Source organism: Carassius auratus, chromosome 27, assembly GCF_003368295.1.
Source record: "Carassius auratus strain Wakin chromosome 27, ASM336829v1, whole genome shotgun sequence".
Lineage (NCBI taxonomy): Eukaryota > Metazoa > Chordata > Actinopteri > Cypriniformes > Cyprinidae > Carassius > Carassius auratus.
The window spans coordinates 11419716-11436630 of record NC_039269.1 but is presented as its reverse complement, the minus strand read 5'-3'; the positions used below and the strand labels follow the sequence as shown (position 1 = coordinate 11436630).

Genomic DNA, 16915 nt, shown 5'->3' with positions numbered 1-16915 from the left:
GTTAAAATTTTTGTTATTTAAATTTTTATTAATAAATTATTATTATTATATATTTTTTAGGCTAGAAAGTTACAAAGAAAATCACTCAAATCAGAGATTTAAACTAGATTCAGTCATATCATAAATCAAGTAGTTTCATTTGTGGAAAAAAGAAAGTGAAACTGTATATTCTGTGTGGAAAATGCGGTTTATGTCAAACGAATCAACTAAAGACCAAAGGAGTAATTGTTTTTATTTTCTCCATAGCAAACAACACATGACTTTAGAATAAGTATTAATTAAAGTTTAAAGTAAAAACCAAAATACAATTTTACAATAGAAAAGGCTGCAATAATAAGGACAAAACATGATTTGTAATTGATTCGCTAACATATTACAAAATATACATATATAGAAATATTCTGCATTTGAGAATCTAACTCTTCTGGAGAGCACATTCTGAACCTATTGCATAACACGGATCATAATATATTTGTGAAGAATATTAAAAAAATATATGACAGTATATTCACTATAGAAGTGTCAGTGGCTGTCTACCATATGCATTAGGTGTCAAAACAGTAAAAGATTCTGAGGTAAAAAAGAGGTCCATCAGTTCTGCCTGATCTTTCAGCTGGTCTCACTCATCTGGCTTGGTGAAGGATGATCAGCTTCACTTACAGGCTCTGTAGATTTAAGAGCCTCTGTGTCTCTGGGGCTGCTGAGCAGCTCCACGCTGTTGCAGTTGAGAGGAGAGCTGATGTCTGATGATCTGTCAACGCTTTTCTCCGGTGGAGGCTGCAGACCAGAGACGGGCAGAGGCAAGTTCATCATGTTGTAGAACATGCTACCCAGGCGTCGGGACAACTGAAAAGAGTACAGAACAACCAAATGAGTAAGATGAGTTTATTTTTGCTTTTGTCTTTATCTCAAGACCATGCTTGGGCCACTTGGAGGATAGAGAAGAGACTTAAAATAATCTGTATATTTAATTTTATTTATAAGCAATGTACGTAATTTTACTTAATATTAATTAGATTTGAATGATTAACTTGCTTATTGAGATGGCGAATACCTGTGATCGTATCTTAAGTGCTGGCCCGAGCTTTAGACCAAGTGTATCCAGGAGGTGGTCCTCTGTAAGAAGAGGTAACGTCTCCCCATCAATCATGTGGTCTTTGAATGTCTGCAACAGGTGGCACACAAAAGAATGAGACTCAAAGCTATCTAATTCTAATTGGATTTTGTCATTTGACCATTTGCATTACCTGTGCATATTCAGCACAACTTGGTATTTCACTGATGAAGTTGTAGACGTCATCAACTGACCACTTGCGAATATCTTCTAATGAAGTCATCTCTTCTCCATTAAGAAACATATTAGGATGTCCTAGTTGAAAAAAAAAATAGGTAGCAATGACTATAATGCCATAATTTTAATATTTCATAAAAGAAATGTATAGTAACAAAAACATGCATTAGAAAAGTAAAAGAGCAGTGTTGTTATTGTTGACTAAAATTAAAATGATAAAAAAATATTTAATTTAAATCTGAAAATAAATAAAATATAAATATTAGATGAAAAACTTAGACTTAAAAAACTTTTACACAAATCAGAAATGGCATTGGCAGCTAACTGCAATAAATAGTTTAAATATTTTCAGTCTTAAATACTAAAATGACTAAACTAGAAATAAGAATAAATTAAAGCTACATAGAAATATAAAAAATAAAATAAAATAAAAACTATGATAAAAGCACATAACATTAATAAAACTTCCACTAAAATTAAAACGAAAACAGAAAATATAATAAAGTCTCACTCAAAATATTAATTAATGTTATAATAGTGTATAAATAATACTAAAACAACACAGTTAAACTCAAGAACTGCATTTAAAAACGGGAATGTAACAAACTCACCGAGTGGTACAAGTCCATTTCCTGGCACAGGGAGCATGTAGGGCATCCCTGTGAGTGGCCCAGCGGCAGACGGGTACAGAAACTTTTCTTGGAAAGCTGAGCAAGGGTTGGATATGTCTTTGTCACTGGTGCTAGCACTGCAGTTGGTGACTTCTGCACATCCCTCCTGTCCACTAATACATGCTTTGCGAATCCCTGGCTCTCCTTCCTTAAAACCTTTCCTACTGCATGCAGAAGACAGCTCTGTTTCTACTTTGGTTTGGTGTGGTTTGCTGGTGGTGGCCTCATTGCTGATTTCACCTTTCCCTTCAGCTTCCTTCTCCTCCCCTGAGGCAGCTCCTGGGCTCTGCTCGATGTTTTTCTCTTCTGATTGGCCTTTGGGGAGAGTGATGCTGCTGTCTGAGCTCTTAGGATTGGCGGTTCTTCTGCCGGTCCTGCGTCCTCGCTCCCTTTGCAGTGTGCTGATCGGTGGGTAAGGACTTGACATGAGGAGACTGTTAGCGTGCAGGTCTTCAAGGGCATTGCGATGGACGAATACATCATGACCATCTGGGAGTCGCTGGCGTCCCCTGAAGGCCATTGGATTGGATTGGATGCCCTGGTACATCATGGGATTCTCCATCCCAATAAGACCCTTTTGGTGGGCGTTCTCCAGTTCTTTTTGGTGCAGGATAGCATTCATCTCCATCCTCATTATAGAAAAAGAAAAAAAAAATACAATTAGCGCATGCCCAGTTTTTCAGCAGAGCTGTTCCTGGAAGTATATTATTACAAGTTATTTTTACTTCCAATTTTCTACAGGGAAAGTTTTATTTAAGCATTATAAAACATAAACCAAGACAACCAGCTACAAAGTGAATAAAAACATTACAAACTATGATTCAAAGCAAAAAAGGAATTAAAACTAGACAAAAGGAAAATTAAAAGCTAGCTAGATAGATAAATGAACAATTAATTAATCTGTCTCCACAATGGACAAAATGAAAGGAATTATTTTTCCTTCTGGAACCCTATTGTTGTACTCTGTGGCTTTGTATTGCATTCATCTTCTGATTTCACTCCCACTGAATATAGGTATAGCAAATGCACTGAAATTTACCTGGCTATGTTCTGTTTGTGAATTAACTCTTGTCGTCTAGCAACCGTCTCCATGGATTCAGTGGGAAGGAATCCGTAACCTGCAAAATGGAAAACATTTGTAAAATTAGGTTGTTCTTCCTCACTGAGCTGCCCCTGTACTTCTCTATGTTTAATCATCATTTAATTCTAACCTGTGCCAGAGAATCCTCTGCTTGGAATAACATTGGAGTTTGGGGGCAGAGGGGGGCCGAGGTGGGCACCCATGTGGATTTGTCTAGCATCAGCTGATATCATTTCAGAGGGCGGCACCAGTTCCCTACGGATAAAGAGGATTCAATCATCATTAAAAATTCAACTAACACAGCTTACATCACTGATATATGATTATATTTCTATTTTCTACATTGTGGTGTTATTCTCTTCGAATGTTCTTTTTTTTATCCCTATTCCCATATTCTTTCCTCATTCCCAATGTCATATTTATGCTTTTTGTTTTATTTATTTTAATTTGAATGTTCCTTTTATTCATTTAAATCCTTTCATTCTATGTTAATTTTATTTCTGTGCTAGTTCACTCTTTATATGGAGACTGTCATAAAATTAATTCCCTGCACGCTGTACTTTGTATGATTGTGTGTGACGAATAAAAAATGTATTTAGATTTAACTAGGTAAAATTCTACTCTTAGTTTAAACTGCATAGTTACCTCACTGCAATCTTAGTCATTTTATTTTTTCCACTCGGTTTAATTTGCACTACTGCTGTAACATTTTTTCTATGTAAATATTATAGCTACTGTCATGTCAATAAAGCTCATGTAAACTAAACCTAAAATATCAATGAACAATTAAAAAACTCATTCTCTTTTACTGTCTTGGTTGTATTGGTGTTAATTCTAACAGACCTCTCCATGAAGCGGGGATCAAACTGTGCAGGAACACCCTGCAGTCTCTGCTGCCCCTGAGCCAAGATCTGTGGAACCATGGCCATCTGGTTCCTCATCATGAGCTCCTGTCTTTGCCGTAATTCTGCTTCACACCCAGGGGAACAGATGAAGGGGTCAGTAGCCTACTAGCTCTTTCTCAGTTATATTTCTTCAAGGTTGCGATCAGCTCTGGTTTAGGTGTTCTATGTACACTTGTGATGAACTCTCACCTCCAGCAGACATCCCATTGACCAGTCTGTACCAGTGTTTCTCATCCAGAGCGCCTTGCTCTCCCAGAGCCGAGATCTTCCTTAGCTGTTCACGTGGGGTCATGACACTGCCTCTTTCCTGAATGTAACAAACATATACATTCTCTAAATTTAAATTAAATAAATAATAGAAATAGAAATATAAAAGGCCAACTGGTATATTACTTTATTTTATGTTCAGCAGATGAAGAAAATGCATACAGGTTTGGATCGACATGAGGGTGAGTAATTTATGACATCATTTTAATTTTTGGGTTCCTGTCGAAATGAAGTTGAATCGTTGAATGATCGAAGACTCAATTGTTTATTCATTAAAAAAAAACTAGGCGATCTTAGAACAGCATACTAACATGCTACTCTTACTATTTTAGAAAGGGAGCCCATAGAAAGATATGGTAAAAATCGTAAGAGCAGTATTCGTTTCTTAATTCAACAACTTATTTCGTTTGTAAATTTATCAGCATTTTGAACAAGTCGGTTTAGTGAATTGCTGAAGCCGGTCAATTGTCACCACCTGCTGGCGTAATTATGTAACTGCAGATAACGTCAGTGCAAGTGTAAAAACCAGTCTATGGTAAAAACGCCTGGAAACTTATGATGTACTTTGCATACTATTTTACTGCAATACTGTAATAGCAGCAAGACTAATAACATATACTACTACTGACACAAGACACACAACAGATCCATTGGCTCATAAACCAGTACTACCATTTACTATCTAATACTAATACTTGACAGGTTAGTGAACAACACATATTTAAGATGAAACCAAGATAAAAAAAAAAAAAAACATTAAGAGAACTCAAACATCAATGTTAAAAAGGATTTATCATATAATGAAGTACCTGTTTACTCCTTCTGTGCTTTATCTTCACTCACTCAGGTGTAAGATATTTCCGTAATGTCACTCCTTTTCAGTCTGAAATTGAGAAATCATGTATAGAGAGAGAAAATGATAGGTTGTAACCAGTTTGTCAGCATCTCTGTTCCTTGGTAGTAGATATTTCTAGTGAAAATAATTATCTTGAAATCTAGAAGTGGAACCAGTACTTGGGATTTTCTAAGTAAACACTTAGAGCCAAACACAAACAGGCCTATAACCACGAGGGAAATGTTTATATGTGACCCTGGACCACAAAACCCGTCATAGGTAGCATGGGTATATTTGTAGCAATTATACATTTGGGTCAAAATTATAGATTTTTCTTTTACGCCAAAACTCATCCGGATGTTAAGTGAAGATCATGTTCCATGAAGATATTTAGCAGATTTCCTACCATAAATATGATAACTTAATTTTTGATTAGTAATATGCATTGCTAAGGGCTTCATTTGGACAACTTTAACTTTTGCTGGAATAATATAACAAGCCTAAATAATTAAATCTGCAGATCTTTATTCCTGGATAAATTCTCCAGTATTCTGTACGGGACAGCCTCTGTGCGTATTACCCGTTATGAGGAGCCGTTCTAATCTGAGTCCTGTAATCCTCCTGTTAGTCCAGCAGTCTGCCTGCTACATCTGCTGACCTGCATGTGTGCGGTCCTGCTGTCAGCCAACCCCCAAACTACCTTCAGGGCCCCTATTCCCCCCTCGGATCCTATTAGCTAAATCCTGACTATACAGCATTTTAAAGGGATGTGTTGGAGGTAATCCCAGAGTTTAGAGTTTTACCCTCAGCAAACCTTGCCTGTAAGCATACCGGACAATACACCCTAAGTGCTAAGCTCATTAGCCTCCATTAGCCCCAGAGATGTCCTAAAAACACCTTGGGATATAAATCTGGGATACAATCGGTTTATGTGGTAAATGTGGTGCAGGCAGACACACAGTCAACCATGTTAAAACTCTGCCTGATACACTGAAGAGTCTGTAAATGATAGCCTATTTATTATTTATGGTCCTTTTTGTAGAACTATTCTTTAAATAATGTTTAAATGTTTTACCAATACATTTTCTGCAGGTTTTTAAAATGCTCTTCATGCCAAGAAAAAACAAACATGGTCATTTTAAGATCTGTTCACTGAATTTATGTATATATATTTTTTTAATTATTAAAAATTCATATAAAAACGCAAAATGTACCAATGCATGTGCCATTTTATCAATCAGTAATCATTTATAGAGTTTGAAAATAAACACACACACATATATATATATATATATATATATATATATATATGTGTGTGTGTGTGTGTGTGTGTGTGTGTTTTCATTATTTTCATTATAGACTGTAAGATAGCAGATATTATAAGTAAGGATCTTAAAGGGATAGTTCACCCAAAAATTAAAATTATGTCATTAATGACTCTCATGTCGTTCCAAACCTGTAAGACCTCCATTCATCTTTGGAACACAGTTTAAGATATTTTAGATTTAGTCCCAGAGCTTTTAGTCCCTCCATTATACCGCTGTGTGAACGGTATACTGTCCATGTCCAGAAAGGCAAGAAAAACATCTTCAAAGTAGTCCATGTGACATCAGAGGGTCAGTTAGAATTTTTTGAAGCATCGAAAATACATTTTGGTCCAAAAATAGCAAAAACCTGTCTTCTCTTCCGTGTTGTGAGCGCATTCACTGCAGTGTAGTAATATCTGGTTCGTGAACAAATCACTCGATGCAACCGGATCTTCTTGAACCAGTTCACCAAATCGAACTGAATCGTTTGAAACAGTTCGCTTCTCCAATACACATTAATCCACAAATGACTTAAGCTGTTTAATGTGGCTGACACTCCCTCGCAGTTAAAATAAACCAATATCCGGGAGTAATTCATGTACTCAAACAGTACACTGACTGTACTGCTGTGAAGAGAGAACTGAAGATGAACCCCGAGCCGAGCCTGATAACGAACAAAAGATTGTCTCGTTTTCGAGTCAAGAATCGGTTACATCGGTTTTCGGATCACCAGTAGTGATGGGAAGTTTTGTTCTTTTTCGCGAAACAGTTCTTCTGAACAGTTCGATTCAATAAACCGGTTGAAAAAAACGGTTCACCGGTTCTTTTGCACTCAATGTAATGGCGTCATTGGCGATGATTGCACTTGATTCAAGCCTTCGGTTTACCGCGCTCATAACACTAGCACAGAATCAGTTCAGAATCAATCACCATCTCAGTGTTCATCTTCAGTCCTCTCTTCACAGCAGTTCAGTCAGTGTACTGTTTGAGTAAATGAATTACTCCGGGATATTGGTTTGTTTTAACTCAGAGGGAGCGTCAGCCACATTAAAAAAGTTAACAGCTTAAGTCATTTGTGGATTAATGCGTATTGGAGACGTGAACAGTTTAAAACGTTTCAGTTAGATTTGGTGGACTGGTTCAAGAAGATCCCGTTACATCGAGTGATTTGTTTGCGAACCGGATATCACTAAACTGTTGTGTTTTGAATGCTCTCACAACATACACAGAAGGGAAGACAATGCTGAATAAAGTCGTAGTTTTTGCTTTTTATGGACCAAAATGTATTTTTGATGCTTCAAAATATTCTAACGGACCCTCTGATGTCACATGGACTACTTTGATGATGTTTTTCTTACCTTTCTGGACATGGAGAGTATACCGTACACACAGCTTCAATGGAGGGACTGAGAGCTCTCGGACCAAATCTAAAATATCTTAAACTGTGTTCTGAAGATGAACGGAGGTCTTACGGGTTTGGAACGAAATGAGGGTGAGTCATTAATTGAGTCCTTTATTAACGGTATTGTTTGTCTCACATTATTAATAGTAGACATGCAAAAGCATTTAATGATCTGGAGCATTCAAGATGTTTACAGAACAATACCATCTGCGGCTTAAACATGTAAATAAGTAAGGCAAACCCTAATATTAGTCATATTTCCAGAACAAGTGCAGTTTTTGGCATATGTGTGACAAGTGATGCCATATCCAAGTCACAGACGTGAACTGGAAGGATTTGCTTGTGGCTAATCTCATTAAAGGAATAAATTAAGGGAAAACTGCTGACGACTTAAATCAAGCCTTGCATTTGGGTAGGTCATGGTAGAGAAGATAATAATCATCTGGTCTAATGTACTTCCTTTCTACAGTAAGGGCACAAGATAATTCCAGTGGTAGACATCCAAGTGTAGGATGGAAGTGTCAAGGATATGAAAAGTGATTTTTAACAAGTAAATGAATAAAGATTTGGTTGAAATGAAGTGCATATGCTATTATAATTCTGAGTGCCAGTTGCAATGCATAGAACACTGTTGCACACCATTACAATGAATGCATGAAATTAACATGTAAAATGCAGTCTAGATCCTTACGTTACAGGTAAAAATACATAGCAGAAATAAGCACAACCCCAAATAGTGGAAGGTAAATTGAAGGCATTGAGACTGAAGAGACATTAGACTCACCTCTGAATGTCTGCCAAAGAAATGGGAATCTGTCCAAACTCTTAGTCAGGATGAAGATATTAATACATTCATTCCAAACAAGCAAAATGATTCCAAAAAGAGCATGAGACCTGGAACTGCAGCAAGAAAGTCCACAACTCTCAGCACTCTGAGGTCTTCAGTCCTGCCGCAAATGCCTCGGCCAGCAAGTGCCAGCTCCTGGTCTTAACTAAAAAAGACCTTTAATTACAGATTCATGTTATCTCTATTAGCTTGGCTTTATCTGCCTGCTTAAGCCCCCCCTTACCTGACATCACTATGATCTCTCGTCCAACTGTACGCGGGACACTCTGCTGAAATGTAATTAAGAGCACTGCCTAAGCACAGTGGCTAAACCTCTTTCAACATTTACCTCAGTAATCCTCTGTTAGCACTTTAAGACTGAGGGTAAGACACCTAAATTCCCAGCTTCCTTTTCCATGGAAAAGGCAGTGTCAATTGAAATCAAGGAAGATGTGCATGGGCCTTTCAAGTGTTTTTTTTGTGCATGCAACACAGAAATGATTCTCCGGGTGTTGATGAGAGGCTGTATGAGGTCTCATCGGGTGCCTGCACTCCTGACTATGTTGTGGAGGATCATGCGCTCAGACTTGTTAATCTGACAGTTTGTGCTCACCACCCGCTTACAGCATCGTCTGCAGTTGCCAGACTTATATTTTTTAACACTGAGAGGATCAGGGAGTATTAGTATAGGGATAGGTGTGCACACAATTGGGTGGCATATGAGCGTTTTGCAGCAAAACAGATTCTTGGGGAGCCGCAAACACGCGGAGATTGGCGGCAAGTGTTCACTTCCTGCTGGGATAAGCTGACAGAGGGTTAATAAAGCTGTTTTGCTGATTATTAGAAATGGCCCCAAACACCACCTCCTGTGCTATGCAAGGTTTGTAAAAAATTATCAAACAAAAGCTTGTGAAGCCAAAGGAATCTCAATTACTGATTGATGACATTGCAATTAGCATTTAAACTTGAAGCCTTAAAAATGGCAATATGCAGTATTCAAAGTTTCTTTTTTTATCAATACATTTATTCAGTAGAAATGCATTAACCCCCCCCCCAACACACACACACACACACACACACACATACATGCTGATTAGGTATGTTTTGAAGCATGGTAGTTGAGTTGGTTTAAATTGGTCCCAAACAGGAGCTAGTTGCTCAGGAGTCAGGACCAGCTTAAACCAGCTCATGACCAACTAAGGACCATCTTAAACCAGTTCAAACCAGCAACCATGCTTCAAGACATACCTAACCAGCATATGCAGTTTTCAGGGTAAATTGATCAAAAACAACAGTAAATACATTTATAATGTTACTTTGATTATAAATAAATGCTATTATTCTATGCAAATATTAGAATGATTTCTGAAGGATCATGTGACACTGAAGACTGGAGTAATGGCTGCTGTAAATTCAGCTTTGCTAACAAATGGAAAAATTGATAATATATCAAAAGAGAAAAGTCGGTTTAAAGTGTAATAATATTTTACAATAGTACTGTTTTACTGTATTTTACTGCACAAAATTCCATATTCAAAATTTGTATTTGTCATATACATTGTTAATGTGTTAATAAGTCTTTAACTGCATTTTAATGTGATTATTCTACTAATCACAGTAGACTAATCTACTCATAAATGTTGCACAGGTGTAGACTCATATCAGCCAAAAAGAGAAAATCAAGAATAAAGTGCTTAGACATCGGCAGAGCAAAGTATTAAGACATGTAAACCACTAATTTAAGAATCTGTGCGGAGTAAGCTTTTTAAGAAGGATTTCTGCCCAGCCTGTTTGTGCACTGTATTATAGAGTCACAGTGAGGCAAAGGGATAATGTGGAGTTTAACCCCAGAACCACTTGGTAGTCTGAATTATCTTAGAGGATAAAGGAACTATTCAATGAAATTCAACAGATAAAAAAAAACAGACATGTATAATACAGTCAGTGTTACCACAGTGACCACAAATACATGCAAAATAGACCTATGACCTCTGACCCCTATGGGGCGTGCTGTTATTAGTACTCCACACTAGACATGCAGAATGAAGTTACTAACACATGCCTTTTAGTTTGGATATCCTGGGCCAGCTTCAATATAGAAAATATTATTTTCATAATTCTTTATGCACTAAAACACTACCACTGAAAATCAATACATCCTAAAAGCATGTTTTGCAGAACATTATTCAGGTTAAATGTTTTATTTTATGTTTTTATTGAAACTAAGGTATACCAATTTTGTCTGGATTTGAGTGTCTGGATTTATCAAGTGTCTCTATGATGGACATGTTTTCAATTTCTGAAAAAAATGTTTTTGTTGACTTTTTTTTAATTTACATTTTAGTCATTTAGCAGATGATTTTACCCAAAGCAACTTACAAATTAGGAAAATGGAAGCAATCAAAAAAAAAGGTAAGTTATATACAAGTGCTATAACAAGTCTCGGTTTGCTTTATAAATATAAAATGTTACTATTTCAATCATGTTCTGTTCAAATGTTGGGAAATACATTTAAATAAATAAAAAATATTTGTTTAAAATGAAATGTAAAATCAGATTAAATAATATTCATTCCATTTTTCAGTTGTTAATATTTGAAAATCTTCTTTCCACCAAAATCAAATGTGTGGTGACCAGCATGCAGGGAGCTATTTTGACTATCAAATCTAATGACATCCTCCAGCCGTCACTGAGCTCCAGCATGGACAGCAGAGGCAGAACCAGTAGAGCCTGCATTCTCTGTGTTTCACCTGAGCAGCAATTTAGTCTAAATCATTTGTATTATTATCACATAAATAACTGAACTGTCCTTTCCTGTGAAAAAAAAATCTACAGAAAAGGGCATTCAGACCTGATCTTACCTGTTCTAAACTGTGCTTGAGGTGAGATGTTAGTGCTAGAGATGAATATAAGCCATGATGTCATTTTTTTATTAATTTGGACAGTAAACCTCACCTCCATTACATGCTGTCTTTGTCGGGGAAGGCTGAGGCTCTTCACATCTGTTCAAACAGGGGGCTTATGACACACAAAGGTCATTCAAATACACCTGCAGGCTAATCATTCTTTCAATACACTCATAAGGGAAATGACATGCAGTTGTAGTTCTAAAAAAAGAACTGGCTATGATTTTTATCAGTAGGAAAATGTGACCAGCATGTTAAAAACACTACTTTCTTCCCTAAAAAGGTTTTACAAAACACATCAAAAATATTGAACCCTTTATAGTCTTAGTATAACTGACACTGGAAAATGGATAAATGCATATAGTTCTAATAAAACTCACTGATATCTTAAAAAAAACTGATTTACATCAGGTAAGCTCATTTTGCATGTTATAAAACTTTTTTTGGCATTCATCCAGAAAGTTTTCTAGAACATTTCATGCCCTCATCTCGAACTTTGAATCCAACTAAATATTACAAAAATGAATTTGTAAGAGTATACTGTAGACAAATACAAGCTGTATTAAGGGTTCTAATGCATCCATAATTCAATTAAAATAAGAACAATTCATTAACCGATGTATACAAATTCTTTGATTGCAAAGAGTAAAGAATGTCTGATGTTAGTTATGTATTTAGATATGTTTAAGCAGATTTTTTTTTTATTCTACCTCTGACTGTGTTCTTTCACACGGAATAGTTTTGAATAAGTCAAATTGTTGGCCCTCAACCAAACCAGTAAAAGCAAGACTGATACAAAAGCGTTTGTACTTGATAACTAGACAATATACAAAGAAAAAGAGATATTGTTCAATTAAATAGCAACAATTATTTAGTTTATCGGCAACGGCCAAACACTCAACAACTCCTAGCTGTTTATTAGGAAGCTAGGATGATAGAATTAAAACCATTTTGAGCAAAATTATATACTTATTTTTTTTTAAAATTTACCTAATGTACCTCTGAGGCTTTTAGACCTCAAACAGAGCATACAGTAGACTAAAGTGTAACCGAAGCAGTACGGTTTCTTCAGTTCAACGTAACACCGCTAGATGTCACTTCAGTCAGGCTATTGCGTCATCAGAACGGTGTTCAACCCAAGTCTCTTTAAGGTCTTTGGTTTAACGCGCCACCGTATCCGTTTTGCACCGTTTTTGTCGGAACTGAACGCAACGCAACCCAAATTTTTGTCGATAATATGTGTCCATCACGGTCACCTGTGAGCACGTGGCCACTCTTTGATTAGTGTTCCTTGATTATTTACATAAAAAAAAAACTGTAACATGCTAAACTTGCAGCGACACGTGAGGTCACGCTCATTGTGTAAACCCATTTTGTAAATTCAGAAGCATTGCATAATGTTATATATATATATTTGTCAAACAAAAAGAAAAAGTAATTTATCACACATAGGTATTTTGTAGACCATTCAAACGGTTTGAAGAAAGAAATTTAATTTGCAGATATGCATTCACATTCTCAAGCAACAGTCCACTGATCGAGGAAAATATTGTATGTAAAGAGCTTACATTTATATAGGTTTTTTTTTTTTTCTTTCTCACAGTAGTTCATTAAATAAGGCAGCTCTATTAAGGCATAACGCTGCACAGTTCCGGTCTCTGGTCAGTCTCAGTAAAACTCTCAGTACTGATGCCATGGGATTTGAGGATGTCCAACAGCTCAGAGACGGTCTCTTTAGGAAGTGTGCGGGTTCTGCTCATGATCCAGGAAAACTCGGCACGAAAGAGACCAGCAAAATCAGAGCAAGAGTAAACCAGGGTGTAGTTGTCATAATCAGTGGCCAGCACCCAGTAGGGGGCCGGAGGAGCACCTGAAAGAGGACACATCATGAATAACTCAATCTCAGATTTGTAAAAAATAAAACTAAAAAGAATGATTTGTTTAGACTTACCTTCAAAGAAGCTGACTTCAAGTTTGGCAGGCTCTGATGCATCTGCAATCTTGGCAGTTCCCTCAATGAAGTTTATAGTGCCATCAGCACTGTGAAGATGTTCAGTGAAATTATATTAGGTGAAGTTATTTTATAAGTGCATTTTAAATATTCTGAATATTAACAAATCAGTTGTTTTTTACATTTTTATTTACTCATATTGTGAAAAGTATTTTGAACATGAATTAATTGTGTATCGTGATTTTTTATTTATTTTATGATTTACTCCTATATTGTAGTAATGGTTCATCAGTACTAACAGAAGCTCATCATTTCGAACCAGGACAATGCCATCACTCAGAGTATAAGTGGCTTGGCTACACTCTCCCAACTGGAACGGGGCAGGAATCTTCAAGATCTCATGCCACCTCCCCATGTACTACGAAAGGACAAAATGAGAAATAATGAAACATAATATTTTGGGGGTGAAAAATGCAAATAATTATTTCTCATTAATTCAATTGTTTATAATATATATATATATATATATATATATATATACACACACACATACACACACACAATTTAGAATTTAAATATTTATTATTTAAATATATTATGTTCCTGGTAATAAAAAAAAATAAAAAAAAGATAAAAAAGCATTTATATAAAAGTGTACCCTTGTAGGATCAAAGTTTTGCTGAACAGGAGGCTGTGGGCATTTTCCAGAGCCGATGGACTGAGCGCTGACCACCAGCACAGACAGCAGAGTCAGAGACAGAACCTGAAGAGCATGCATTCTCTCAGTTTAAACCTGAAAAAAAAAAAGAGAGAGTCATATTTAATGAGAACAAGAAGAAATTTGGCTTTAAAAGTTGGATAGTTGAAATTCAAACACAGAGCATCTTACCTGTTTGGTCTCAAGCGTGGAACTTGTGTTCAAGGTACAGAACAGCGAGAGAGTTCAGTATTTATAGAGCTTTACATCTGATCGTTATATCACTAACTCCACCCTCATCAACCAAAACATGTTTGGGGAACCTGGGCATCTGCTCAACAAGATGTTGAAGGTTAAGTAAACACACCGTGAGTTGTTGAGTGATGAACAGGTCACCACAGCTTTCCACATCCTTGACACTAAAACTGTTAAAGACATTCAAAAGCTTTCACAGAGGATATATGCCAGGGATCCTCAAATCTGGACCTCGAGATCCACTTTCCTGCCGAGTTTGGCTCTAACCTTAATCAAACACACCTGAGCATGCTAATCAATGTCTTTGGGATCATTAGAAAATCACAGGCAGGTGACTTTGATCAGGGTTGGAGTCAAACTCTGCAGTGCATTGGACCTCCAGGGCAAGATTTGAGGAAGGGGGATATATGCACATGTTAATAACCAGTTATTTGACTATGAATGTACAATGCTAAATCAAAACAAACAACACAGTCACAAATTCTGACTGATGTGACAGGACACACAAAAGCTTTAATATAATTGTATGTGACAGTCAGTTTCATGTCTGTCACCTTAACAACATTTTAGTCTGAGTATGCATTTTAAAGACAACCAAATCCCCGATATCAAGTGGAAATTTTTTTCAGAATCAGCGTGCACATCTCTTGCTAACTGAATTGGGGTTTTCTTAAGAATCTGCCTGTTTTTATACTATACTTTTTAATATAAATTTCAGTACAGATTATGTTGATTTGTTGGATATATTAGTTAGTGACCAAGTGCTTTGCTTTCAAATCTGAGAATAGATTTTGATTAGCTATTTTGTTGTATATTTTGATCATATTTTGTGTTTTATATCTCTACTTGAATTGCCAGTTTTGCCTACACTCCATACTGGATTTTGTCCACTGACTAAGAGAATTCAGCGCTGGTGTATTAATGCACTTATGTCTTGATACTGTTCCACATAGACTTTGCTTGGATTCTGGTCTGCACACGATCTCTGCCTGCAACCCTTGAAATTTGATTCATGATGCTCTTGAATCTATCAAAGTTCAGATTATGTTGGTTTGTTGGACGGGTGTTGATTTGTGACAAAGTGTTTTGAGTGCTTTCAAGTCTGTGAACTTTTCAAGACAGGATACATTTGCTTCTAAAAGTTTTTTAGGTTTTGTCGCAATTATGGTGGATTTTTTTGTCTTTCTGAAGATAAACTTTAAATATTCATACATTTGGACATTTCAAGGGCGTCAGGAACGTTTCAAAACAATGGTTTGAAAATAATGCTTTAGTTTGTTAACAGTGATATAGAATATATGTTCGATGTTCTCTTTTTTCTAGGGGTGTGCAAAGTATGTCCTCAACACAAGGTCATGTCACATATGAATCCTTCATGTTCTTATCACAGCGGTGTTGTTTTACTTGCACAAACACCTGCAACATGCAAAACAATACACATGAGGGTATCCTTATGTAAAGAGACAGATCAACTACAACATTTTTGGGAAAACACACATGGCATGAGGTGTGGGGTGTGGGTCACTCTTTCCTCTGGGCTAATGAGCAGATTATAATGAGATATTGCCACAGAGAAGTCATGGAAAATTCCCTTAAAAAGTTTTTATCAGTGCTCAAGCTCAACATTACATAACAGAAGAAACTAAATATTAGTTTAAAAAGCATAATGCAAGAACTGATTCAGAAACAAAAATAAGTCATTAATTTAAGATTCTTTTGGCCAGCGGAGCATTTGTGATCAGACAGATGAGCATCCTCCTCAATGTCGGTCAGCATCACCATTACACACATTAAACATACTGCTGACTTTAGGTTTTAGGTTAACTCACTTCCCTAATACTGTATGTCAAAAATACATTAAACTTGAAAAACACTAGATATGTTTAGAAAGGGAAAAAAGGTGGTTTAAAGGGCAAAGAACTGTCATTAATTAGGATTTCTTCTACCATGAGGTTTTCTTTGAGGTCAGTTAACTGCAGCTAAAAGCAAAAAAGTGAAAAGGTTTTAAAATGTGTGTGTAAGCTCCATGTCCAGTGAACACAAGAACACGTGACATCATCATCACTGCAAGAGAAGTTCCATTCCATTCTAGTCCTGCTGGAAACTTTCTGTGTGTAAAAATGAAAGGATTTGCTCTACAGACATCTCATGGTTTGATTTACAATCATGTTTGTGAAAGTTAAATGACGAAACTGGACAATCCTCAGCAGGTTCCCTTGTTTCAGTTTATCTAAAATCCTTGCCTGCTATTCATATGAAGCTCATGTCAGCATAAAATAGTATTCAACATAATGTATAATCTGAAATGTGTTGTAAATGACATACATTTGAATCAGCAGATTGTGAAAAACTATAAAAAAAAAAAAACATCTATATCTGAGGAGGCTTATTGACGTGGATGTGAATACTGGAAAAGAAGAGCATCTCCGTGTATTTCCATAACACTTCTATTTTCAAATGATGCATTAATGTCATCTTGTGCATGTTAAATTGCTTTGCTAACTATTAGCAAAATATGTAG

General features: G+C 36.3%; 2 protein-coding genes across 2 annotated transcripts; both read right to left on the bottom strand.

Moving 5' to 3' along the window:
• Nucleotides 1–259: 259 nt before the first annotated feature.
• On the bottom strand, nucleotides 260–9099 carry samd7 (sterile alpha motif domain containing 7). Its single transcript, XM_026205885.1, has 11 exons — nucleotides 8830–9099; nucleotides 8544–8751; nucleotides 5025–5098; nucleotides 4138–4255; nucleotides 3887–4013; nucleotides 3174–3298; nucleotides 3002–3080; nucleotides 1903–2591; nucleotides 1248–1369; nucleotides 1055–1165; nucleotides 260–846 (listed from the first exon to the last, which is right to left on the bottom strand). Exons 4-11 carry the CDS (start codon nucleotides 4238–4240, stop codon nucleotides 610–612), a joined length of 1593 nt encoding a protein of 530 aa, XP_026061670.1. The 5' UTR covers nucleotides 4241–4255; nucleotides 5025–5098; nucleotides 8544–8751; nucleotides 8830–9099; the 3' UTR covers nucleotides 260–609.
• Nucleotides 9100–12967: 3868 nt separating this feature from the next.
• On the bottom strand, nucleotides 12968–14624 carry LOC113046397 (apolipoprotein D-like). The gene is made up of 5 exons (XM_026207254.1): nucleotides 14332–14624; nucleotides 14101–14235; nucleotides 13742–13860; nucleotides 13443–13531; nucleotides 12968–13361 (listed from the first exon to the last, which is right to left on the bottom strand). The coding sequence occupies exons 2-5, from the start codon at nucleotides 14218–14220 to the stop codon at nucleotides 13120–13122; spliced, it is 570 nt and encodes a 189-aa protein (XP_026063039.1). The 5' UTR covers nucleotides 14221–14235; nucleotides 14332–14624; the 3' UTR covers nucleotides 12968–13119.
• Nucleotides 14625–16915: the final 2291 nt, after the last annotated feature.

Coding starts and splice junctions, on each gene's coding strand:
- samd7 (XM_026205885.1), bottom strand. CDS start 4,240: ATGACCCCACGTGAACAGCTAAGGAAGATCTCGGCTCTGGGAGAGCAA. Junction 2,592..3,001: donor CACAAACAGAACATAGCCAG/GTAAATTTCAGT, acceptor TTCTATAATGAG/GATGGAGATGAATGCTATCC. Junction 1,166..1,247: donor GTTGTGCTGAATATGCACAG/GTAATGCAAATG, acceptor CACCTGTTGCAG/ACATTCAAAGACCACATGAT.
- LOC113046397 (XM_026207254.1), bottom strand. CDS start 14,220: ATGCATGCTCTTCAGGTTCTGTCTCTGACTCTGCTGTCTGTGCTGGTG. Junction 13,532..13,741: donor GTTCGAAATGATGAGCTTCT/GTTAGTACTGAT, acceptor ACATCTTCACAG/TGCTGATGGCACTATAAACT. Junction 13,362..13,442: donor TGAAGTCAGCTTCTTTGAAG/GTAAGTCTAAAC, acceptor GTCCTCTTTCAG/GTGCTCCTCCGGCCCCCTAC.